Consider the following 25,884-nt stretch of genomic DNA (forward strand, 5'->3'; position numbering starts at 1 on the left):
CTCCATAGTTAGAGGGCACCTTTCACAACTAATAGTGACCCTAAAAGACCCCTAGATCCCTGTAAATCAGGACCAAGAGGGCCAAGAGAAAGAATGACTCAGGCATTTCACTTTCTATTTCCTTTGCTCCTGGCTCCAATTACTTTTTTTGAGGATCTGTCTCTTTCTTGAGGTTAGACATCAGAGGAGGTCACACCTACACACAGAGCACATAGCTTGGTGATCAACAGATGGTGATCAGTCCCCAGTAGAATTAACAAAACTCAGAATTTATTTAAGGGGTATTCACATATGCTCTGGTCATTTTATAAATGTCAAGAGTAAGGATAAAAAAGATGGGGTTTCTGTACTCAAGGACTTAACCATCTATCAGAGGAAACAAATCTATGAAGCAAATAATTGATGAACAGTGAGTAAGGCAATATATTAAGTTTGTACTGTGTATAAGAAAGACACACAGAAGGACCTAATCCACTCTTTGGGGTGAGGGATCCTGAAAGACCTTACAGAGGGTGAAATGCTTAGCCCGGAGTTGAGAGCAGAGTAAGAGTTTGCCAGACAGATGAAGTGGGGAAAGAACATTCCCGAAAGAGGGTAGAAAGCTAAACTATGGGATGGAAGGCTTAGAGAATTGTATGTAGTTTGGATCCTGAAGATGCTTATTCTGCATCCATTCTTTCCTTCCCTCCAAATTTCCCAGCCAAGGGTTGAGTATTATTGTCAGCTCCAAGGATGGGTCTTGGTTGGCCTTAGCCAGTCAGCAGAAGCCATTCTTTTGTTATAGCCGGCTCTGGGAGAAGCATGTCACCCAAGCCTAAGCAAATCAGCCATGGCATTCCTCAGGGATGTTAGTTCAGGGCTGGCCAATGACCAATCAGAAAGAAGTCCAGGATTTTGGATTGATGGTTGGGGGAAGAGAGGCATTCAAATAGAAGAAAAAGCATTTAAACCTGAGAACTGCTGGTTTCTATTTTGTTACCTCAAGGAGAGCCAACCAGAGGATAAAGATGTCACACAGAACTAAGCGAATGGAAGAGAAATGGAGCCAATGACATGACCAAAATCTGATCAGTTAAGTAGATGCTGGTATTCCCTCCATTGTTTAAAAGATCAAGTAGAATTTCATGTTCCTTGCAGCTAAAACCATTCTACCTGAGGCAGTGTTACTGGAGGTGAGGTCTGAGGGGGTAGAAAGTGGGAAATGGATCACAGAGTTGGGCATGAGCCAGATGAATGAATGTAGTTTCAATGCTAGAGACATGGAAAGCTCTCAAAGGTTTTAGGCTATGTTAGGGAGTGACATGAGTTTTAGAAAGATGACTCTGGCAGCAATGAGAAGGATGGCTTGGAGAGAGCAAGGCTGGGGGCAGTGAGACCCGTGAGGAAGCTACACCATGGCTCTACTTGACTCAGCATTCCTCTCGGGGGTGTGGCTTCTAGCTCCTTTTTGCACCAACCTCAAAAGAGAATCAGCTTTTTGAAAATACTTAATCTGTGAACATATGATATAGGATATAAATTCCTTAGGATTTCATACCCTGGAAGCAAAAATGTATGTTTCAGGAGCCCATGAAATTCTTCAGGGTTTTATTGTAGGAGAACAAAGTTTGGGTTATACCATTTGGGCTATCATTAATATCTTGGCTTCTTTCTCTTTCTTTTTAGGTCTTTGAATGTGCTCTCTACTGCCTCTGAACTCTTTTGTCAATACAGTCTTTTTCCCTATTGCTTGAGGGTTTTTTTTTTGTTCCCTTCCACCCCACCAAACAGAAAGGCGGTTGAAGAAAAAGACTAATGTTGATTTGGTTGGCACAAAAGCCCTTTTCCCATGGTATCTGTTGCTGTTAAGGAAAATTAACCTGATCCTAACTAATTTTACTCAAGGGGAGGTATCTTTGGTAACAAACACTTGTACTGATCTCTTTGGCCTCCAGTATTAACTGCCAAGTAAACTGTATTGATAGAACTATGGGTATATGACTCTTCCGTGATCCATTTCACCAGAACCTGTTCTGCAGACATTAAGATTCAATTAATCTTTCTACTCACTTGTCATTACTGAGCTTCCTCTTCATGCCTAGCCCTGTGTTTGATACCAGAGGCAGTTCAACAGGAAAGGAAAGCTGTCTCTGCTTAAAGACGGCTTATGGTTTAGATTCTGAGGATGGGAAATGCTTTTCTTAAAATCATGTCAGTGAGGCCTAAGCATATACTAAAGTTGGTTTATATGTAAGATGGCTGCATTATGCTGATCCTTGAAGCGTATTAAAAACTTTAAAAAGTGTCATCAGATAGCCAAAGAGTTTCAGATACAATCCTGCTAGGACTTCAGTGGCAACGCTTGAAGTTTGGTCATTAACCACAACCTCAGTCAAGGTCTTTGAGATAAAGATGATCTCATTCTTCGTTTACAGAATCACTTAGTTTCCTCATGTGGATAATTTTAGGCGGAAAATGGAACCCAAAACAGGCACATGTAGAAAAATGTGGTATCCCCCAAAAGCTGTCACAAAATACAAAACATTCATTCCTTAGTAAAGTAATTGCAGTTATGTATGAGACCTAGAGACTGATTCCTTCCAAATGGATTAATCAGGGGCGCCTGGGTGGCTCGGTCGTTAAGCGTCTGCCTCCGGCTCGGGGCGTGATCCCAGGGTCCTGGGATCGAGCCCGCCATCGGGCTCCCTGCTCAACGGGAAGCTTGCTTCTCCCTCTCCCACTCCCCCTTATTGTGTTCCCTCTCTCGCTGTCTCTCTCTCTCTCTGTCAAATAAATAATCTTAAAAAACGACAAATGGATTAATCATTTTGCCTAGATGGCAATATATTTCACCCCTCCTCCCATCTGAATATTTTGTAGAAGCAACATTCATTCCTCATAGGTCCCATCTAATTCCTTCCTACATTCTATTTAACATTATTTGATGCACAAAATTTAGAGCAGAACGGACCACAATAGCAGAACCTGAGCATAGTCCTGACCTTTATTTTTAAACCAACATCTTCTCACACCAACTCCTCTTCACTTCTTGCTCACTGTACCCAGGGCCAGGGGCCTTCCAATGATGAAATCAAGATATGAGCCAAACTGAGCTTTGTCCTTGACTTCACAAGGGTTACATCGAGTACCTAGCTTACTCCCTGGAACATAGCAGGCACTGATTCGCTGGAAGAAAGAATGAAGATAGTGTCCATGGAACTGTGAGTAGGTCTGAATTTTCTGAAGTTAAACCAAGGATTCTAACAGATTTAAAACCTCTGACTGGTAAACTGAGGAGTTTAGGTTTCCATTTATGCTTTCAGCCAACAAACATTTTTTGAGAGCTACTATGTTGTTGAAATAGTGGATCCGCTTCTTCACAAAATGCACTTGGGATTCCTCTGCTTTGCTCTTGGTTTTCTAAAGAGAAGACCTAATCAGTCATAGTCCTTGCCTCTCACTTGAGCTCCTTTCAGGGCTAGTGTATGGGCGGGGCTGCGGTAGCCTGAATGTTATTAGTGAAGACAAAGCAAAGAAGGAACAGAAACAAACTCTCTTCCTCCTTCCCTCTTTTCTTTCACTATTTCACCCCGCAGCCATTTCCCTAAGGCTGGTTTCCACTCCTACTTCATCCTGCCCTGCTTTCCTAGTTCCTCTGCAGAAAATTCCGGGAGAATTAATTTTCCTCTGAAATACAGATGAACCTAACCGGTGGGAATGCAAAATGATACGGGCACTTTAGAAGACAGACTCGCAGTGGCTTATAAAAATAAACATACTCTTACCATACGATCCAGCAATCGGGCTCTTTGGTATTTGCCCAAAGGAACTGGAAACTTGTGCCCACAGAAAAACCGGAACACGGATATTTATAGTTTTATCTATAATTGCCAAACCTTGGGAGCATCCAACATGGCCTTTAGTAGGTGAATGGACAAACAAACTATGATACAGACAGACAACGGAATATTACTCAGCACTAAAAACAGATGAGCTATTGAGCCATGAAAAGACATGGAGGAAACTTAAAAGTCTATTGCTAAATTAAAGAAGCCAATGTGAAAAGCCTACATATCAACTATATGTACAAGCAACATTCATTCCGCATAGGCCCCATTTAATTGCTTCATACATTCTATTCAACACTATTGGATGCAGAAGACTTAGAGCCGTGTGATTCCAACTACACGACATTCTGGAAAAGGCAAAACTATGGGGACAATAAAAAGATCAGTGATTACCAGGGGTTTGGGGAGGAAGGGGTGACTAGGCAGAGCACAGAGGACTTTTAGGGCAGTGAAACTATATATACAGTATTATTATCATGGATACGTGTCATTGCACATTTGTCTAAATGCATAGAATGTACACCAACAAGAGCCAACCCTAAGGTATACTATGGACTTTGGGTGGTAAAGATGTATCAGTGTAAGTTCACTGATTGTAACAAATGTCCCACTCTGGTGAGGGATGTAGATATGTGGGAGACTATGCCTATGTGGGGGCAGGGGCCATATGGGAACTCTCTGTACTTTCCAGTCAATTTTACTGTGAACCTAAAACTGCTCTAAAAATATATTTAAAAATATATAGAAACAGATACAGAGAGGAACCTTACTTCATACCTTCGTATATATGAAAACCTATTGTTAACCCAAGCCTGTCCAGGCTAGAGGGAATGGAGAGGAAGATTAGGGGAAAAGTTTAGCCAAAGTCTTGCACTTGCTTCTGGCACAGGTGAGTAGGGCAAAAAGCCACAGGCTGTGTTCTGTTACTCAATGGACCACACACAAAAAAGACATTGGTCTGATCTGAAACACTAGATGCTACCAGTGGTAGAGCTAGCAGCCTAGCTAGTTCCTCAGGCTGGGGAAGAAAATAGGGAAGGGGAGATGTGCTCCATGGTTGGAAGCTCAGCCCTCAGTACCACTCATCACTTCTCCTGCACCCTTCCATTGGATTCCCAGGTCTGGGCTTCCTAGAAAAGACTAGAAACTAAGGGTCACCTGCTTTAGAATCACCTGAAACTTCATAAATATTCATATTCTCAGGCCAAGCTCCCAGAGAACCAAATTCGGTTATTCAGGGATAAGGTCCAGGGATCTGCATTTTTAAGAAGTTCCCAAGGCAGTCTAATGTGCATCTAGGTGTCAGAGCCACAAAACGTTGCTACTGAGGGGGCCCTTGTGCCTGCTGCCAGGAAGAGAAGGGGTAATTGCAGATGAGGTCTTTCTTTTGGATACCAATTATTCACCTGTTGTCTTTACCATATTGGTATTATCATCTGCCTGTTGTGTATATTCTCCCAAGGATCATCCCATCCCAGGAATGAGAGCAAGGTCCAGATTCCAGTCTTTCCATTATGCTCTAATGGAAAAGAGTTAAATTCAGACCTGCCTTCTAGTTCTTTCTATTCATTCATTTGACAAATACTTACAGCATGCCTCCTAATGTGCCAGCTGCTTATTCTAGGGGTTGGGAATCCAATGATGCATAGGCAGATAAGGTCCTTTCTCTCCTGGTGCTTCTCTTCTATAAGAGGCAGAACTAAGAAACAAATAAGAAACAAAGATTATTTTGGGCAAAAGTGAGGACTGGAAAACAAAACAGGGTGATATGACAGTGAATAGTTATGAAGAGGTGGGGTACATGAGAGGTGGGAGGGTAATATTCTCTAAGGAGCTTAAAGTGGGGTGAAGACTGAGTGGTGAGAAGAAAATATCTAGAGGTAAACACTGCAAGGACCACCAGCAGGAAGAAGGTTGGTGTTTCTGAGATTTTCCAAGTCAGGGCTTAGACAGTACTGAACAGCAGGAGAGGTGAGGGTGGAGAAGCATTTTATCCCAAGTGCAATGGTAAGCCACTGGTAAATTTTAAGCAGAGGAATAACATGATCTGGTTTATATTTTAAAACAAAATCCTCTGGCCGCTGTGATAAAAATTTGAATTGAATGGGTTGGGGTTGGGCTGAATGGGGGAAGGGTTCAAGAGAAGAAGCTAGGAAAGCAGTTAGGTTACTGTGGTACCAGAGGGCAGAGCATATGGTGACCTGGACTGGGGTAGAGGTGGCATGAGTGGGAAAATTCAAGATCTACTTTGGAGGTAGAGCTGATCGGACTTGTTAATGGTTTGGATAGGAGTTGTGAGGAAAAGAGAAGAATCAAGGATGACTCTTAGGGACTTCATTTTGAACCATTGAGTGACAGAAGCAGCAGATTTAAAGATACTGTTTGGGAATGTTTGGAACACCTATTAAACAGTTAAGTGACAAAGTAGAGTAGCATTAGATATAGGAGTCTGGAGTTCAGTAGTGAGGTCAGGGGTAGAGATAAGGGCAGTCAGGAGCATAAGAATAATATTAAACACCATATGGTAGGCTGAATAATGACCCCTCAAATATGTCCATGTCCTAATCCCTGAAGCCCTAAAGGATCTATTGTGCATGAAAGCAATTAAAATATGTCTTTTGTAGGTCTCGCACAACACCCAAGGTAGGTATTATTATTTTCCACTTACTAGATGGGGAACCATCTTAATAGATGAGGCTCAGAGAAGTGGAATGCCTTGTTCCAGGTCCCAGACTTGGTAAATACCTGTCTCACTTTGAAGTGTCTTACAGAATTTCTGCAAAGATGGAAGGTGGTAAAGAGTTGCACTGTGTGCTTTCAGACAGGTCCTTTGCAGCATACTGCCTTGGCTGCCAAAAACGTGTCCTAGAAATGCATTTCTGTAAGGCCTGTCATTTCTTTGCCCAGCTCTGGCATATTATTTTTCTGACCTCCGGAGCCCTTGCCAGACCAATCACACCACATGGCCACTCCCCAGTTAGTTTGTTGGCTCTGGGAGGGCTTAGTAGGGTCATCACATAATGAACGACCCCACATTCCAGGCCCTGTGCCAGGCACCTAACATTCATTCAATAATCACAGTAACTGTCTCCATTGTCTCTGGAGCAAGCTAGAACGGCTGGATGACTGGGGAATGGAAAGAAGACAGGACCAGGAACAAGGAGACCCAGGGTTCAAGTCGGGCGGTGGGGGTGGGGAAAGAGGTGGCGCATAGCCCTAAATAGGAGCTAAAGTAACCTTGGGCTAGTAACTTAGTCGTTTAAGAAAACCAGAAATCTTACACTACAGATGATTTCGAAACTCCCTCGAAGATACTTGTATGAGAGATTCTCTTCTTTCCCCATCTCTAGGGCTCCAGTATTACAGGTAGCAGTCTGAACAATGGCTATAGTGACCGCCTGTCTGTTCATCCCTGGGCTGCCCCTCAATTCCCTCCTTACACGTGAGTCGGGGCCGCGGCCGGGCTCCGAATTGGGCGATAGGTCATTCCAGGATAAGGGAGAGGAGGCTCCGAGAAACTACAACTCCCAGGAGCTCTCGGGCTGCCACTCGGCAGTCTGGGCCTGGTGCATGCTGGGAGTAGTACATTGCCTCCTGCCGCAGCAGGCTCATTGTTAAGGCAGCTCGGGACAGGTGACCCGTGCGCATGCCCAGTCACGTCCCAACTAGTTTGGCTTCTTTCCTTCCCGGAGGAGCCTTCTCTTTCCGGCCTCGCCCAGGCGCGCTTTTCCCCGCCCCACTCCCGCCCCCTTTGTAGGGATTTTGCAGGGGGCGGGGCCTCTGGCGAGCGCGTTCCCAGGGGTGTTTACACGCGCGTTCATGGGAGATTAAAAAGGGAGGGGACTAAACATTGGACGTGGAAGGTGGCGAGTCTAGGAGACCGCAGATAATGGAAAGCGCATGCGTTCCAGGGGCGGTGCTGCAAAGCTTCGGGAATCACGGAGGGGCGGAGCGGAAACCTTCTATGGGCTGACGCACGCGCATTGGGCCGCCAGCGCCCCGCCTCCTTCTTCAGGTTTCCTCTCCTCCTCCACCACTCTTCCGGAAGTGCAGCCGCCCTCGCGCCCACCAGCGGCCACCCCCTGCGGCAGGCCCCGCCCCCTACCGGCTCCGCCCCCCAGCTCTCCGCCCCCTCCTCTGGTGGTGGCGCCGGCTTGCAGCCCGGGTCGTGGCGGTTTCGGTGCCCCAAGCCGGGAGCGCGGAGTCGTTCCCGGAGCGGCGGCCAGGCTATGATCGCGGGTCCCTGGCGTCCCGCTCCGGTCACCCAGAGTCCCTGTCTCAGCTTGTGCCCGTACCCGAGCGGTCTCCTCAGCCCGGCCCCGCGGCGCGGTTGGCGGCGGCGCCCCCGGCGCGCCCCCTCCTCCCGATGGCGGCGGAGATCCAGCCCAAGCCGCTGACCCGCAAGCCCATCCTGCTACAGCGGGTCGAGGGGTCCCAGGAGGTGGTGAATATGGCCGTGATCGTGCCCAAGGAGGAGGGCGTCATCAGCGTCTCGGAGGACAGGTACGGACCGCCGCCCCTCGGCCGCGAGGAGGGGCGGGACAGGCAGGCGGTCCCGGAGCCCGCGTCCCGGGCTGTGCCTCCACGTCGGCGCAAGTGTAGACGTACTCCCCCAAGTTTTTATTATAATGCGCATCCTGGTGGTGCTGGTGTCCAGCTGCGCTCCGTCGCCGCTGCGTGGCTCTGGGAAGCGGAGACCAGACAGCGGCGTGCACTCTGGCCTTGCCCGGGGCCGGTGGCGCAGGCCGGGCCAGGGTGGCCCTTGGACTAACGGTGCGCCGGTCACTGGACCTTGGTCCAGCCCTAAGGACGGGAGGGGAAGAAGGTGGGGCCGCCCAGCCCTGCAGGTGTGTGCGTGGGGAGGATGCTCCGAGAGCCTTTGCTAGATAACTGAGGATTTTTGAGTACTCTGATACAGTTCTTAGGGCTCCAGTCGGAAAGTAAATGCCACTCCCTTTTCCCAGACAGTTTCACAGAATCCGCATCTCCTGTACCTCTTACACTGAATTCAATGAATATTCTAAGTTGTGAAAAGAGTATAACTTTGGGCTTCTGCCCGTAAGGAGAGATACCTTCTCTTCTTAACTCTCTTCTTATTTCTTCGAGCTCAAGGGGAAGCGCCTAGAACTTGCAAGGGACCACTGCTGCAAATAGCTCTCGAGTTCCTTCCCTTTGCTTGCTTCCTTTCTTTTTGCTTAATTTTGCTTAATTTGCAGAAGTGGAGCCAGTTGTTCTGCCTTTAATAATTTCCCTTGTTTTTCAGACAATAGCATTTGCGCTTTAACTTAATTCATTTAATATGCACAAATTAAGCTGATGAAGCTGATTTCCATAGGAATGGTGCATGAATATAGTAATTATGGTATTTATCTGGAATTGTTGTTTTGATAATACCAACTAGCGTTCTAAAAAATGTAGCACTAGAGAGGTATATGACAAGGGGCTTTTACCTTAAAACAGTAGTTAGGTTTTCTTGATGTAAATTTAAATTATGCTGAGGTAGAGAATTTTTTTCTCTGTGACTGGTACAGTTGCAGGCAGGGGTAAAGCAGCAACGTGTTCATTACTGTCTTTATAGTCATTTCAGCACTTTGCATACAGTGTGGCCTCAAAAAAATTTGCCTGATAGTTCTATTCATATGATAGGTTCTTCAGTATAACTAGGATGAGTATATTAACCACAAGTGCATGTCTACATCATACTCTTTACAAATGGCCAAAAAGTGCTTGATTAATTTCCTAGATCCAATGGGGAAAATTGTAAACATAGGCCAGTGGCAAGCAGTCTACAATGAACAGAAGAAATATGGCACCAAAATGGAGTATATGGATTAAAAACCTTCTGAAATTCACAAAGAAGTTTACGAGTGCTTAATTTTTTTTTTTTTTTTTTGATAGAGGCAAAATTCTATTAAGGAGATCGCTTCTGGACCTAGAAATTTTTTTTTTTTTTTTACAGAATTGTTTCTAAAGGGATATATTGACGTCACTTTCCCAGTCTATAACTCCTGTAGATGAAACCGCTCAACCTAACTGCTGTAGGAAATTCATAAATAAGTTTGTTGAGTCGAGTAAAAGAAGGAGTAAGGTAGTTAAGTTCCTTTAATATTAGTTTTGAAACTGTTTGCTTTGGTAGATGGTTTGAGAGTAGAGGTTAGTCTTCAGGGTTTTGTTTTGTTTTGTTTAAGAGTTCAGAGGGATTTTAGAGGTTATTTGCTCTAACCGCTTCATTTTGTGAACCAGAAAATGTAGGCCAGAAAATTTACCTGCCCAAATCTCCTGATTCCCATTTCAGTGTGTTTATCTGGAAGGAAAAAGCTTTAGTGGGATGCATTTCAAGGTGTTTGGAGAAGCAGAAGTAGCATATATGAAAGAAACTGAAAGATAAATTTCATTTGATTACAGGACAAAAGAAATGTGAAATTTAGGTGTATAGTAACTTAATTTTCACTTTTTTAGTTTACAATGTAAATAATAGGAATTATTTTATTATAGAGTTATTGTTAAATAAGTAAGGCCCACCCATAAGTCCAGAATTATTCTTTACATATATTTTACTAATACTCAAATTGACAAATCTGTGTTTCCATACTCACAGGTGACAATACCTTTGTTATTTACAACTCAGTTTTGATTATGGTTTTCAGGAAAAGAGAATTGCTGTGTATTCTTTCAAAATCCGCTGTCAGTGCCATTTGACATAATGCTAAAGATATGAAGATTGAATATTGATTTTCATCAAAACCTACAAAGCCATTTTCATTAACTGCTTCAACTAGAAACTAATAGTTTTCATTCCTGAACTCTAAGGTTAAATCACAGATAACGTCCTATCCTGTATGGCAGTGTCCCAGAAGTTCTTTGGAAACCTGGTTTCCCTTTTGACCTCTATCTAACCTTAGAAAACACTTAACATTTTCTATTTTAAACAGTATTATGGTCCATTCATCTTCTCCATAATTTCCCAAGGTGTTACGTGTGTCTTATTCCTTGTAGTATCTTTAGGGCCTAGCAAAGTGCCTGACACATGGTGGGCCCCCAAACATTTGTTGTATATCAATGACTGGTATATTTTTGTTGTCATTCCTGAAAGCATCTTAACTATTGTAGGCATTTAGTTGATATTTGTTGAATGACTTTTATGACAACCTATTAAAGCCCTGTGTGGACAAATGTGCACTTGTGGGAGAAGGAGTGGACTGGGTGGTCTTCAGGGTGCCTTAAAACTTTGAAAGTCCATGCATTGCTTCATTCATTCCATCAACAAACATTTAAGTTTCTGTTGTGTTCTGAGCGCTTAAGCATACTACATTGGTGAAATGGCAAGATCCTTTCAAGATACAATTTAGTGGGGGTGTGGAGCTTTTAGAAGATAATAAGACAAAACCACAACCTCTAAGATTTAGTATTGAAAAGAGAATTTTTGGATGGGGAAGAGTGGCCGGATTCCACAGCCCCATGTGTCCCTTACATTTTGTCTTCTTTGGGGGATTCTGTCACTTGGATTACCATTTTCATCCCACCGCTGCTGTCAGTAGTGGGTTGATAATATTCTAATCTTCAGGCCAAAGAGTCAATAAAAACCCTCACCCTCAGTTTATCTTAGCACAGTTAGGACAGCCTGGAACTTTACTGGATACCAAGGAAGGAAATACAAGGGAACATAAGAAATATAAAAATGTCTGATTTCAAAGTTTAGATTTCTGGTGCTATCATAACACAGAACTTGTTCTGGGAACTCCCTGGCCATTTCTGAGTCTATCTTTGCTTTGCATATAGCTGGATTCTGTCTCTAGGGGACATACCCGCCTTTGGTACTTTGGGTTCCTCATGTCCCAGCTGCCTTCAGGACTGTCTTTTCTGAGTGGATGCCTTCTTAACTTTCCTTGCTTAGGAGCTTCGTACCAGACATCTTAGCTCAGTTTTGGTTAACACTGATATCTAGTCTGCGGCTTCCAGAGGCTCCCTTGTCCAGTGATGGCCTCTTCTTCAGTGACGAAGGCCAGGAGAGACCTCTCTCCAGGTGGGACCCACCCTCATCTAGACGTTTACATTTATATGTTCTTTATATGCATATTTTAATACAAGTCAACAACCTGGGCATTCTTACAGAGAGTTTTAGTACCTCTGGGTAGTTATTATTAGGCAGGTTAAAGGAAATTTTTCCTTCACCAGGAGTCTATACCTTTGCAGTGAGTATAGCGGGATCCAGTTTTATCTCAGTATAAGGAGATGTACTGAAGACAGGTACAAACAACGTCTCCTCTGGGGTTACCAAAGAATCTCTGCTCGTGGTGGTTAGACCAAAGGAGTGCTCCTACAGATGGGTCTTGCAGTGAAAAAGTGAGGGTAAAGGAAAGAGCATTGTAGGTAGAGGGAGAAAAGAAAACTCCCATTCATTGAGAAGCACTAGAACGGACTGGTTAAGAGTATAGATTCAGGAGCCTGTCAGCTTGAATTCAGAACTCAGCTCTGAGTGATTTGAGGAATCTGAAAAATTAGCGTCTCCGGAGGAGTGACTATGAGTGAAACTTTCCAAAACCTCTGGGCACAAGAATTTGAAATTCTTTTCTGGATAAAAAGATCCAAGGCCATGGTGGTGGGGTGGTGGGGAGGAGGCTGTGATGGGTGGATGGGGGAGGCACTGTTGGGCATGAGTGTAATGGAGAAGGGAGTGTGGGGGAATGACAACCTTATATTCTAATTATATTCAGGACCAATTTATGCAGCTCAGTGTTCCCTGTAACCCCTAAGGGCAGACAGAACACTCTCCCCACACCCCGCCCCCCACGATGGTAAAAGAGTCAGGTTTTTATCTCCGGATGAGGAGATCTGGTCCCTAGTGCCTAGCACAAGGCAGTATATAGTCATTGAATGAATTATGCAGTGGTTGATCAATCACCAGTTTGGAATGAATTGGGCCTGAGGAGGTGGTGAGTTTCCTGGAGCAAAGATAGAGCAAAGATAAATTTGAGTTGAGTCTGAGAGAAACTTAGTAGCCTGCTTTCAGCCAGGGTGACAATACGGCAGAGTTGGGGTTAAGAAGGGATGGGGACAAGAGAGGGTTGGATTTTTTTTTTTTTTCCTAATCTCGAAGGTGTTTCTGTTCGTTTGTTTGTTTTTTAATTCTGAAGTACTCAATTCTAAGTACTCAATTCTAAGACTACTTGACTATTTCTTGAAAAGAGATGTTAAAATTTCATTTCATTTTATAAATCCTCGTGCTCTTGGTTGATTTACCGTTGGTTCTTATCATTGTGAAATTGCACTCTCTCAGTTCTCTGGCTGAAACCGTTGTTTCGCTAATACTTCGACTGTGCCTCAGTCCAGGTGAGTTCCTGGTGGTTTTATCCACCATGTATTTTATAATACTTGCATCAAAAAAATATTTCTGAAAATGCAAATCAGAGGTTTCCCACAGTGCAAGCATGGTTCTGAAAGGTGAGGGGTTCTTAAGAGTGATGATATGAGGTCGTTAAAAGTGGACAAAATTAGAACCCATCTAAATGAATTTTTGAGTGTGTCATGTCTCTTTTTAATGGCATAAAATTAATAAACTTTCAGCTATGCACTTGAGACTCATTACTTGGTGGTAATAATTGCTGGTTTCAAGGTCCCAAAATGGGAATTTACCTCATGTGATTGTTGAAAATTAGACCTTGATGCTGAATTCAGAGCATGAGGCAGTCTTTATGCCAGCAAATCTGTCTGGAAACAGGCTGCCTCTATGTCTCTAAAGGTCAGAATAGAGATTGACTTTTTAAGAAAAGATCACTATGGGAAAGCTTGTTTAAGGAGGCTTACTGGAGGAGGCTTAGCTCCCAGTGACCCCAGAGCTCCTGATGATTCCTAATTTTCTACTTAATGTATGCGCTTAAACCAGATCTGTCCAGGACCTCAGAGATCTTAATCGGGGTACATTCATCTGGATATTGCAGGACTATGGAAAATTCTGACCCTCCGAAAATGAATGATTCTTGGATTGTGAAATCCTGACCAACAACCTTTTTTTTTTTTTAAGATTTTATTTATTTATTTGACAGAGAGAGAGACATCCCCAAGAGAGGCAACACAAGCAGGGGGAGTGGGAGAGGAAGAAGCAGGCTCCCAGCAGAGGAGCCTGATGTGGGGCTCGATCCCAGAATGCCAGGATCACGCCCTGAGCCGAAGGCAGATGCTTAACGACTGAGCCACCCGGGTGCCCCGTGACCAACAATCTTATACCTCACGTGTTAAAACTAAACTTACTTTGAAAAAGAAAAATAGGTAAAAATCATAAGATGTTAGTAGCTGAATGAGGAGGCTTTAGAGGGTTGCTCTTTTCCAAGCAAACCAAATCAAAACTGTTAGAAAGAAAATACTACTTTTCCTTTTATAGCATCTTTCCCTGTCTCTGTTTTCATGCTGAATTTGGCTTTGAGAGGGAAATATTTTCTGTTTGTCGTTGAGAATCACTTGATGTCATTAAAAAATTAACAGTTTTGGGGAAATTAAAACACAGTGGCATTTAGAAACCAATAAACAAATTGTGATTTAAGATTATTTCAAGTAGTGAGCTGTTCATATCTGTAGCTGTAATGTAGATTATATACAATATATATTTACGTGAAAGAAAATGGCCATCAAGCCAAGCTTTTCTTCTCAACTACAGTATCAGAATAGAAGGAATTCAAAAGGAGATAACACTTGTTTATTTTTATTTCAAGAGATCTTCCAAGGAGATGCTATAGTTAACCTGAAAATTTTCCTAACAGAAAAAATAACTTTGCTTGTGCAACTTCAAGCAGTCTCATTACTTTTTTTTTTTTTTTTTTAAAGGGCAGGGGGCCTCCTCATCCAAATGTTGCATTTAGTCATCAGTAAAAATTAATTTAGGGGCACCTGGGTGGGTCAGTTTGTTAAGTGTCTGATTCTTGATCTCAGCTCAGTCTTGACCTCAGGGTCGTGAGTTCAAGCTCCACTCTGGGCGTGGAGCCTACTTAAAAAAAAAAAAAAAAAAGAATTAGAAAAAATTAATTCAGAGGTGTAAGAAACTAGCAAACGAGACCAAAAAAGAAAACAAAGTCATCTGCTGGTCTCTTGGCAGGGTGTGCTGCTTTGTGCCCTCGTGTGCCTTTAATTGAAAGATTCTTGGAGGAGAACTGGGCCTGGGAATCTGATTTCAGCTGTCCCCAGTGTTGACCTTGGGCACTTCCTGTGCCATTTCATCACTCCAAGCCTCAGTTTCTCCGATCTGGCCAAGGAGCTTGTAGGGTTTCTAGCTGTGACTCTGACGGTGTGGCGTGCCCATGTGGTGTGGTTAGACAGGCGTAAACTGTCTGCAACCACATCACGCTCAAACCTTGAGCTGAGAGGAGGTGTGCAGAGGGGAAAAAGCGGCATGTACTCAGCTCTAAAACGATGTTTTCCAGAGCCTTTGGAGGGCAGCGCTTATTTCTTCCTGGAAGAAATATTAAAGAGGCATTTGTTTTGTATTGGTGTCTAATACTCAGTTGAACTGGATTCCCTACATTCCTACTTCTGGATGAATCCTTTAGTTTCAGATAACTGAACAGTTTAGCTCTGGGTGGTTTGCCGGTCCCTGTGGCAGGGACTAAGTGGTCTAGAGTAAAGCTTTTGACACTTTTTTGACCACATATCTTAGTAAGATATATTTAGCATTGCTACCCAAGACTCTCACACATACACATGTATATAACTGAAACCAAAGTCGTGTGAAATGGTATCCTTTACATGTGACATGCGTGCGTCTGTTCTGATGTCGACTGTATGCTTGTGACCCACTGAAGTGATTTCATGAACCAGAGTGGGTTGAGAACCGCAGTTTGAAATACAGTGCTTTAGAGAAGCTGTCCAAGGTTTGTACCCTCTTTCTCTCTGTGAGAGAAAGTTTTGGTTTTCTGGAAGATGGGAATACACTTGCACTCAGGGACCTTCACACCCCCTCTCCCCCCAGCCTGCCCTGCCTTTCTGAATTTCCGCAGACTAGAGCACTGACCTCGTTTCCCTGGAAGCCTCCAAGCCAGGAGATGAGAGTCCTAAACCCTTGCAGCCCAGAGCCCGAGAGAGCTCCGAAGCACACCGGGGGACCAGGAGCACAGCGGACCGAGCAGCTGTTTGAGTGGCTGCATTTTGGCTTCCTGTGACGTGTTCATTTACTACTGAGTTTCAGGACTCAGAAACGGCGCTTCTCATCCAAATTATGAATGGCAGCTGCTCACCTCCCTGTGCTGGTCTTCTTAGCTTTTTACCTATAATGTGGAGCTATTTGGGGATTCTGTGCTTTTTCTAATTGTTGTTACTTTTTTTCCTTCATTTGTTTTTTTAAAGCAATCTCTAAACCCAACGTGGGGCTCAGTCTCACAACCCCGAGATCAAGAGCTGGGTGCTCTACCGACCAAGCCAGCCAGGAACCCCTGTTATTGCCTTTTTTATCTTTTCCTCAATTTCTGAGGATCAATTTGTATTTTAAGTAGCCATAACAATCCCTCTGGAGAATGTTTTTATTTTAAAAAAAGATAATATAACCATAATAAAAAATAATCACTCTAAACCTCATAACACAATGACTGTTAGAGTTTTCTCTATATTTCCTTCTGGATGTTTTGCTAATGCAGCTTTCAAAAACAGGACTGTAATCACATACTTTTATTATTCTTACCCCCACTTAAAATTGTGCCACCAGCTACCTTGTCTTTAGCCATCATTTTCAGTGGCTGTATATTTTTCTTTTCCTTCAGTTTGCACTATATTTATGTAATGCTTGCACTGTATGTATATGGCCCTTCATGAGCAAGACATCCTGCTCTCAAGGTGCTGATAATCTAAATGTTAGGGTGAAAACTGTTAGGCATATAAGTATTTTTTTCCCCCAGATTTTTGGATTATTTCTTTAGGAAAAATTAGAAGTTTGCCATATTGCTTTCCAAAATGTTCATGCCGCTTTAGAATATTAATTTATAATATTAGAATGTTAGTTATGCCACATCTGACCGGCCATGGGTATTATCATTTTAAAAATCTTCTTTATGATTTATGTGATAGTTTCTTCTGTAAGAGTGGTATTACTCTGTCATTTTAGTCTGTCAGTGTGCCACATCCCAGACTTGCCCCGTGAAAGCCAGTGGTCAGGAGATGTGAGTGGCTGCTGGCCACGATGTTCTCCGTTGCAGGCTTCTTCCTCTTTCTGTTTGCCATGTTGTCCTGAAACGGTGTGTCCGTTGTCCCCACTCGTCTCTTGGCCCTTGCTTTGTTGATGTTTAATTTGTATGGTTTGGTTGGCTGGTGAATATTTTTTTTTTTAAAGATTTTATATATTTATTTGTTTTAGAGAGAGAGTGCAGGAGACAGCAGAGGGGGAGGGAGAGAGAAAGAGAGAGAGAGAATCTCAAGCGGACTCCCCATTGAGCATGGAGCCTGACATGGGTCTTAATCTCACGACCTTTAGATCATGACCCAAGCTGAAACCAAGAGTTGGACGCCCAACCGACTGAGCCACCCAGGCACCCCTGAATATTTTTTATTTACTTGTTTACTTGTTATTTTTCCTTTTGTGAATTGTCTGTTCGGTCCTTTGTCTGTTTCTTCATTGACGGCTCCTGGTTCTTCTGCACAATTTCTTTTTTTTTTTTTTTTAAAGATTTTATTTATTTATTCGACAGAGATAGAGACAGCCAGCGAGAGAGGGAACACAAGCAGGGAGAGTGGGAGAGGAAGAAGCAGGCTCATAGCAGAAGAGCCTGATGTGGGGCTCGATCCCAGAACGCCGGGATCACGCCCTGAGCCGAAGGCAGAGGCTTAACCGCTGTGCCACCCAGGCACCCCTTCTGCACAATTTCTTGTGCATGTATTCCGTAGATATAGTAAGGATATTAACCTTTTGTCTATTGTATATCCAGATATATGCCTTATTCTCTGTTTACTTTTCACACAGAAAACATTTACTTTTTAATTGAACCATCTGTCTTTTCTTGCTAGTGAAGTTTCTTCTATCATTTCTAATTTTGGGAAGTAATTTTCTTTCCCCAGGGAGTCATTGCATATGCATGTTTTGTTTATCCTGGTTATATAATTTGGTGGAAAAGTAACCTCTTGATTTGTTTGGAATGTATTTCGTTGGATGGTATACATTGAGGAGCGTAAGGGTTTTTCTGAAATTTGCTATTGATTATTTCAGCATCATTTACTGAATGGTCCTTATGCTTTCTTTCGTATGTATTTGTGAAACTGCCTTTATCACAAAATTAAATTGTCATAATCAACAGGGCCTACTATGGGCTTCTTTTAGTACTGGTCCTACACTTGCAGTTATTGTAACTAATGAGTTGTTCTGGACGGCATCCCGTTATCTGTCTCCAGTAATAGCCTGAGTCTCTCTGGGCAGGTCGGTGAGTTAGTACGACAGGCATCATTTGGCTCCAGTTGATTGGCTCTTTCCCAAACTTCAGGATTTCAGAGTTTCAGTTTCCACATCTGCAAATTGGGCATAATGAGTCCTCCTGGAGGTGTTGGGAGGCTTAGATGAGCTGACATTCCTGCAGCACTTGGCTTTGTACTGGGAGCATAGATGGTGCTGAGTAAAGGGGAGTTGTATTTTTTATGATACCACCCATGCCTCTAAGTAGGTAAGCTTTTCCTGTTGCTATGGTTCCATTAAGGCTTGACTATTTTAGGAGTCACCTTGGATACACAGAGGCAGGGCTATTGAATTTTTGTTTGTGTGTGTGTTCCTGTAGTTCTGAGCCCTTGTTTCTCTTCTCTAGATATAGAAGGGTAATGTTGCTTTGATTTTTTTTACGGCCACTTCCTAGACTTGCGTCCCGAAAGCCAGTGGTCAGGGGATATATGTGGCTGCTGGCTGCTGTGTTCTCCTTCCCAGGCCTCTTCTTCCTCTTTCCGTCTGTCATTGTCCTGAAATGGTGTGTCCGTTGTCCCTCCTGGTCTCTTGGAGGTCAAGGGCTGTAGCTTCCATGTATTCCATGGGGAATATTTTGAGATAGGGATGTATGTCTGTCTAACTGAGCTACTCCCCACCGGAAGCCTGGGCATTATAAGCCCACAGCTCATGGGTGGAGTTCACTCTTAGGCAGATGTTGACCCTATGCAATGTTTCTGGAAGTTTGAATTAGTAGCCAAGTTTTAAAAATCTGAAATTTCACATAAAAGTCCAGATTGCTGGCCTGTCTTGACAGATGGGGAGATGTGGCTGCGCCAAGCCTCGAATTCCCCTCGTCTGGGCCCCTTGCTCAGCCCACTTATGGCTAAGGTCATTTGGGCAAGGCCATGAGATGGACACCCCTGCTGCCCACCGGTGGGGAGAGTACATACGAGATGCAGCTTTCCTGCCTTCCTCTAAATCTTTCTCTTGTGTGGAGCCAGTAGTTTGAGCTTTTTGAGTATTTAGAAGAAGTAGAAGAATTGGAAAGATACCCAGAAAGCCCATATTTCTAAAAACTTAGGTAGGGGTGGAAGGAGGAAGCACATACGTTAAATATTAAGACAGCTTTTATAAGCCAGTCTCATATTATCCACAGTAAATATATAAGATAAAGGCAGGTATTGGTAAATTAGGTGGGCATTTAGCCCCTCTTAGCCCCTCTTTGGAGGCTTTGTAACAGTGTTGGGGCCTGGGGCTCAAGTCGGGAAAGTTGGGTTTGATGCTTAGTGCTGCCATCTGCCAGTTGTATGATGACCTTTGCAGCTGTAAAATGGGAATTTAAAGTATACCCACCCTGTGAGATTATTCTGAGGGTTCAGTGAAGCTATGCTCTATAGGGCTGCATCTAGCCATTGCTACAGGAATGTCAGGGTTTGCCTCCCTTCCTGCACGCTGTTTTTCTAATGCTTTTTTTTTTTTTTTTAAAGATGTTATTTATGAGAGCGACAGCGCCCATGAGCACAAACAGGTGCGGGGCGGGAGAGGCAGAGGGAGAAGCAGACTCCCCACTGAGCAGGGAGCCCATGTGGGGCTCGAACCCAGGACCCCGGGTTCATGACGGGCCAAAGCCAGATGCCACCCAGGCATTGCTGAATTGATTTTTTCATAGTTTTGAATAATGTATGTGAAAATACTTCATATACTGTCAGGTCCTATACAGATGTTAAGGACTGAGGCTCTAGATACAAAACATGAATATATACTTTTTTTTTATTTTAAGTTTTTATTTGAGAGAGAGAGAGAGAGTGTGTGTGTGTGTGTGAGAGAGAGAGAGAGAGCAGGGGAAGGGACAGAGGGAGAGGGAGAGAGAATCCCAACCGGGAGACCTATGGAGGGCTCGCTCTCAGTCTTGGAGATCATGATCTGAGCTGAAGCCAAGAGTCCGATGCTTAACTGAAGGAGCCACCTAGGTGCCCCAAATGTATACTTTCTTGAATTTAGAGAGTTTTGTGTTTTCTTTATTTTCATTTTAAAAGTAGATGGATGTAGTATTTTAAATACATTTAAATTCTAGTGTAAAAAACTATAAAATTACAGTATTGCCTCCTACTCTTTTGTAGCTCTGGATTAATATTTTTCTGGAGTCAGTTACCTTCAGTAGAAGAGAGCCTCCCATGGTGTTAGAATTATAATAATCTGTTTTAGTGCTCATTGGTATTTCTGGCCCTTGGAAAATACTAGCTGTCTGATATGTTAGAGGTTGATTTTGTTTGTGGGAGATGGGGTGTTAGGAATGGCTAATTTATTCTGATTTTTGAATTTATATTTGAATGGCTTAATAAGTTCTCTTTATATTTCAGAGCTTACATTGTTAGACAGTTTTGAAGAATGCTTAATTTTTCTCTAGAAGGTAAAATTAGAGAGGCTAGTTATGCTTAAAAGTAGTTAGCTGAATTAGCATGCCGTTTGGATGGGTTCAATTGGTTTGGAATTTGGTTGCACTGTGGGAAGTTTCTGTGTATCGGATGTAGACAGCATAGATCTTTGAGCATACCTGAACAGAGTAGGAAAAAAGCTGAGGGAAAAAAGTTCACTCAGTCTGAAAAGGTTCACAGTAGTGCAGGGAGAGGAAGAGGCCCAGGCAAGGGGTCTTGAGGCTCCAGAGAGACGTGTGGGTTGGCTGTAGGTACACATATGTGGGTTATGTGTGGGTTGTCCTTTTTCTCTGGTATGATCTTTACCCCACCCCTCTGGTTTTACTTTTTGTTTGTTTTCTTTTCAAAAATGCCTTGCCCCCACATGTGTATAGCCTCCCCCCATTATCAACATCACTTACTTAAAAATGTACCATATTTACCAAGGATGAGCTGTACTGACACATCATTATTATCCAAAGTCCAAAGTTTACCAGGGATTCACTCTTGGTGTTGTGTATTCTGTGGACAAATTTATAGTGACATATCCATCATTATAATACCAAACAGTATTTTCGCTGCCCTAAATATCCTCTGTGTTCTGCCTCTTCATCCTGTCTCCCGCCTCCCTCCAAGCACTGATCTTTTTATTGTTCATAGTTTTGCTTTTTCCAGATTGACTTCTTTCCTTTAGTAATATGCATGTAAGTGTCCTCCATGTCTTTTCATGTCTTGATGGCTCATTCCTTTTTAGCACTGAATAATAGTCCATTGTCTGGATGTAGCACAATTTCTCCATTCACCAATTAAAGGACATCTTGGTCGCTTCCAAGCTTTGGCAGTTATCAGTACAACTGCTGTAAAGAACCCTGTGCAGGTTTTTGTGTGGACATGTTTTCAGTTCCTTTGGGTCAATACCAAGATGGAGTACAATTGGAGGTGAATTGTTATGTTACAAGTATGTTTAGTTCTATGAGAAACTGCCAAACTGTTTTCCAAAGTGGCTACACCGTCTTGCGTTCCCTCCAGCAGTGAGTGAGAGTACCTGCTGCTCCACAGATCCTTGCCAGCAGTTGATGGGGTTAGTGTTCTGGATTTGGGCCATTCTCATGGACGTGTAGTGATGTCTTCTTGTTATTTTCATTTGCATTTCCCTGATAAACATGATGAGGTGGAGTATCTTTTCATATGCTTATTTGCCATCTGTAGATCTTCTTTGGTGAGGTGTCTGTTAAGGTCTTTCGGCCTTTTTTTTTTTTTTTTAACTTGAATGGTTTGCTTTCTTCTTACTGAGTTTTAAAAGTTCTTTATATATTTTGGATAATAGTTCTTTTTTGATGTGTCTTTTGTAAATATTTTCTCCCCGTCTGTGGCTCTTCTTCTAATTCTCTTGATATTGTCATTCACTGAGCAGAAATTTTAGGTTTAAAGAAGTACAGCTTATCAATTCTTGCTTTTTTTTTTTCCAAAGATTTTATTTATTTATTTCAGAGAGAGAGCGTGTGCAAGCATGAGCAGGGGAGGGGACAGAGGGAGAAGCAGACTCCCCAGTGAGCAGGGAGCCAGATGCGGAGCTTGATCCAAGGACTCTGGGATCATGACCTGAGCTGACGGCGGACTCTTAACCAGCGGAGCCACCCAGGCGCCCTGTTATCAGTTATTTCTATCATGGATTGTGTCTTTGGTGTTGTACCTAAAAAGATGATCACCATGTCCAAGATCATCTAAAATTTCGTTTAGTTCATCTTATGGGAGTTTGTAGTGTAAGTTCCTGACATTTTGATGGTGGAGGCGTTCATTTCAAAAGGCATCCATTTTGAATAAGCCTGTTTCCAGTTGTATGACACAGCTTCTAGTAAGACAGCCAGATAGGGAACTAGGCCATTCCACACACGAAGGTCCTTGTTTCAAAAAGCTCTGGGTAACCTAGATAAGTGACTGCTTGAGAGACCCCACTTCTCCCTTTTAATGCCTTAATTCTTGCTCTCATGTTTTAATTTAGCCAATAAAGAGTGAACCCATGAAACCCTAGACACCACCCTTGGTGTAAAGGCAGAGCCCTGGGTCTATTCTCTCTTTCTCTACCTGTGACCTTGCTCTGTGACCCTCTGGAGTGCTGTGTACTATCCAGAACTTGTGAGTAATAAATCTTGTTCCTCAAAGTTCTGTAATGGTTTCTTGCTTAAATGCATTTTGCGGTTGCACTAAGAACCCAAGAGCTGGCCCAGCCATAACTAGGGGCTGTGTGGGGGAAGGGTCTGGAGCTCACTATGAGTGATAGGTGTGCTGCAGGCATTCCTAATGGAGGGTGCTACCATCAGGAGGCTCGGGACTGTCAGAACAGAGTTTTATAGTTTCGTATTTTATATTAAGGTCTATGATCCATTTAGAGTTAATTTTTGTAAAGGGTGTAAGGTCTCTCTAGATTCATTCTTTTGCGTGTGGATGCCAGTCTTCCGAGCCAGTTTGTTGAAGAGACTATGTTTGCTCCATTGTATTGCTTTTGCTCCTTTGTCAAAGATCAGTTGTGTTATTTATGGGGGGGGGGGGTCCTGTGTCTGTGTTCTCTAATCGGTTACATTGATCTGTTTATCTGTTCTTTCACCCATACCACATTGTCTTCATTACTGTAGCTGTGGAGTAAGTCCTGAAGTCTGGTAGCATTACTCCTCTAACTTTGTTCTTGTCTTTCAATACTGTGTTGGCTATTCTGGGTCCTTTGCTTCTCCTTACAAACTTTAGAATCAGTTTGTTAATATCCATAAAATAATTTATTTTGATTGGGATCGCATTGAAAATACACATCAAGTTGGGAAGAACTGATGACATCTTGACAGTATTGAGTCTTCCTATCCATGAAGGTGGAACATGTCATTTATTTAGTTATTCTTTGATTTCATTCATCAGAATTTTGTAGTTTTCTTCATATAGATTCCTCTTATAGATCTTATACGTATTTTGCTAGATTTATACCCAAGTATTTCATTTTTGGGGGTACTAGTATCAGTGGTACTGTATTTTCCATTTCAAATTCCACTTGTTCATTGCTGGTATATAATAAAGCAGTTGACTTTTGTTTATTAACCTTGTATCCTGCTACCTTGCTATGCTACTCTACTCTTTAATAATTTAAAATTATTAAATGAATCTTTAAGGGTTGCATACATCTGGAGGTATATATCAGTATCATTATTGAACCCAGAAGATCCATACACACTCTTAAATTGTTGATAAGTGAACAAAAGGTTAATTTATTTTTCAATTTAATTTTTTTTAGAGAGAGTGAATGAGTGGGGGGTGGGTAAGAGTAGAGGGAGAGGGAGAGAGAGCCTAGCACGGAGCCCGATGCAGGGCTCTAGCTTACGGCCTTGAGATCATGACCTGAGCCAAAATCAAGTGTCAGACACTTACATATCGAGCCACCCAGGTGCCCCAAAAGGTTAATTTCTTGAGATTACTCTGAGTAGCTTCCAGTGGTCCATTGGAACCAGGATGGCCCTTTTGTACGTTTGACTATAATTGACATTTTTATGTTTTGGCATAGGCCCTTTTTGATTTCTTACCACTAAATAATTACTGGGAAATTCCATTCTTGAGCCCGAAGGACTCGATTTGAGCTTGAAAACTTGAAACATTGGACAGTTTTTACATAGCACGATATTAAGTTTGTCCTTTTGAATATGTTGTCATAGTATTTTCAGGGCCCAGCATTGCTTATTTCTACTTTTACAGAACTTTTACCCAGAAAATTGGTCTCTGTTGCTTTTCTTGCCTAGTAGTCCATGCCCATATTATGTGGAAAAGTGAGGTTAAAGTTGGTGACAAATCCTGGATGGATTCGCAGAGAGATTGGGATCAAAATGGTGAAACATTTAGTTATTGGAAATGTAATTTAGCTGGGAGAGTTAATTTGAGAATTAAATAATTTGAGAATTAAATAATCATAGTACATAAGAACCAAGGTTTTTTAAAGTTAAAAAAGAGAAGGTTGCTTATTTGGTAGTTCATTTCCCACGGGGACTAATTAATCCATACCATCACTGAAGTTCTGAATATTTGAACAAAAAATAGCGGGTAAAAACAGCTAGATACTAGCAGTTACATTTAAAAAATAATTAAACTTGTTTTTAAGGTGATAGTACATGCATGTGTGAAACTCAGAAGGCTATCCTGAGAAAAGTTAAGCTCTTTCCCACTTGTGGTTTTTATGATTTTGTGAAAGGAAAACTGATAGGATTTGCACATGCTCTGTCTGGTATGTGGCGTGATAGGGATCTCTCTGGGCATTTCTGCTTTCGCAGAGGTAAACTTCACTTGCAGAGCTACCCTGGGGATTAACAGTGCTTGCATGTGGCCTCCTCCTCCTCATCCTCCTCCTGATCTCCTCCTGATAGCTCCATTCCCTCAGCACCCTCTTCGTGTGTTTATATAAAAACACCTCCTTACGTGCATTACAATTATTAATTTATCTATTTATTTATCTCCTGCTCTGGGATCCTCAGCACCGTGTTTTTTCAAGGCCTCTGGCTCAGAACTTAGAACATAGTAGGCACAATTGGAGCAATAGAGGGTTATGTTGTGTGTTAGTTCACAGTGAGGGGGGGAATCTGGAAACCAGTTGTCTTCTAGTGATAGATAATGGCACAGTCTCTTTGTACAGTGAACAGAAACCAGCTCTGGAGTTTCCTGGCAGAAGGCTCAAGGATCCTGCAGAATCTGAGGACAGGGATGCATTTGGGCTCTAGGAATAGAGCTAAAGACCAGAACATACGGAGAACCCGGAAGTCCTCCCTCCCTCTTGCTCATAGGTTTCTCTGTGTCTGCTTCATTCTTCTCTCTTGCTCATACTGGCTTTCTCTTTCTTACTCAGTCCACATGGCAGAACATGGCTGCCATCTGCTTCCGAATTGTACATGTTCTACTGTAGGGAAGCAGGGAGATTGATGTCAGGCTTCCAGTCCTAGTTCCAGAGCTCCTTGGGGGAGGGACTTATTGGTCCAGGCATGGTCAACTGTTCCCTTTGGAATTATGACCGCAGTGGGTTCATGTTGCAGGTTACGGCAATCACTGCTGCAGCCTGCGGAGGGGGAGGGGAGGGGCAAGTGTCAGACAAGAGATGTAAGGTACATAATCAAGCAAGTGCCCACTACTGGAACAGTGTGGGCGTGAGACAAGGCTGTGCCCTTGTAGCGTGGTGTGTTGTTGGTTGTTCCTCTAGTAGCAGCAGAATAAGGAACACTGACTTCCTTTTCTCGTGGTCTTCATT

General features: G+C 42.9%; 2 protein-coding genes across 7 annotated transcripts in view; one reads left to right on the forward strand and one right to left on the reverse strand.

Annotated features, from left to right (window-relative positions):
- The window catches only part of INTS6 (integrator complex subunit 6), a 178,770-nt gene extending 171,409 nt beyond the window's left edge, over nt 1–7,361 (reverse strand). The window contains exons 1-2 of one of the 4 annotated variants that reach the window (XM_048215535.2): nt 7,268–7,361; nt 5,417–5,526 (exon numbers count right to left, since the gene is read on the reverse strand). The gene's annotated coding sequence lies outside the window, so the exon portion shown is untranslated. Of the gene's footprint in view, nt 1–5,416; nt 5,527–7,108 lie in introns of all 4 variants that reach the window. The other 3 variants (XM_048215534.2, XM_026493208.4, XM_026493206.4) reach the window with 3 other exon arrangements.
- A 581-nt stretch (nt 7,362–7,942) lies between these two features.
- The window catches only part of WDFY2 (WD repeat and FYVE domain containing 2), a 173,873-nt gene continuing 155,931 nt past the window's right edge, over nt 7,943–25,884 (forward strand). For 2 of the 3 annotated variants that reach the window (XR_006408846.3, XM_044381793.3), the window contains exon 1: nt 7,943–8,330. Coding sequence is in view for 1 of the 3 variants with exons in the window: in XM_044381793.3 (XP_044237728.1) it covers nt 8,194–8,330 (137 nt within the window). In the remaining 2 variants the exon portion in view is untranslated. Of the gene's footprint in view, nt 8,331–8,354; nt 8,675–25,884 lie in introns of those variants that run through there. The other variant, XM_057308912.1, reaches the window with a different exon arrangement.

The sequence above is a fragment of the Ursus arctos genome, unplaced genomic scaffold (genome assembly GCF_023065955.2).
Source record: "Ursus arctos isolate Adak ecotype North America unplaced genomic scaffold, UrsArc2.0 scaffold_10, whole genome shotgun sequence".
NCBI classification, from domain to species: domain Eukaryota; kingdom Metazoa; phylum Chordata; class Mammalia; order Carnivora; family Ursidae; genus Ursus; species Ursus arctos.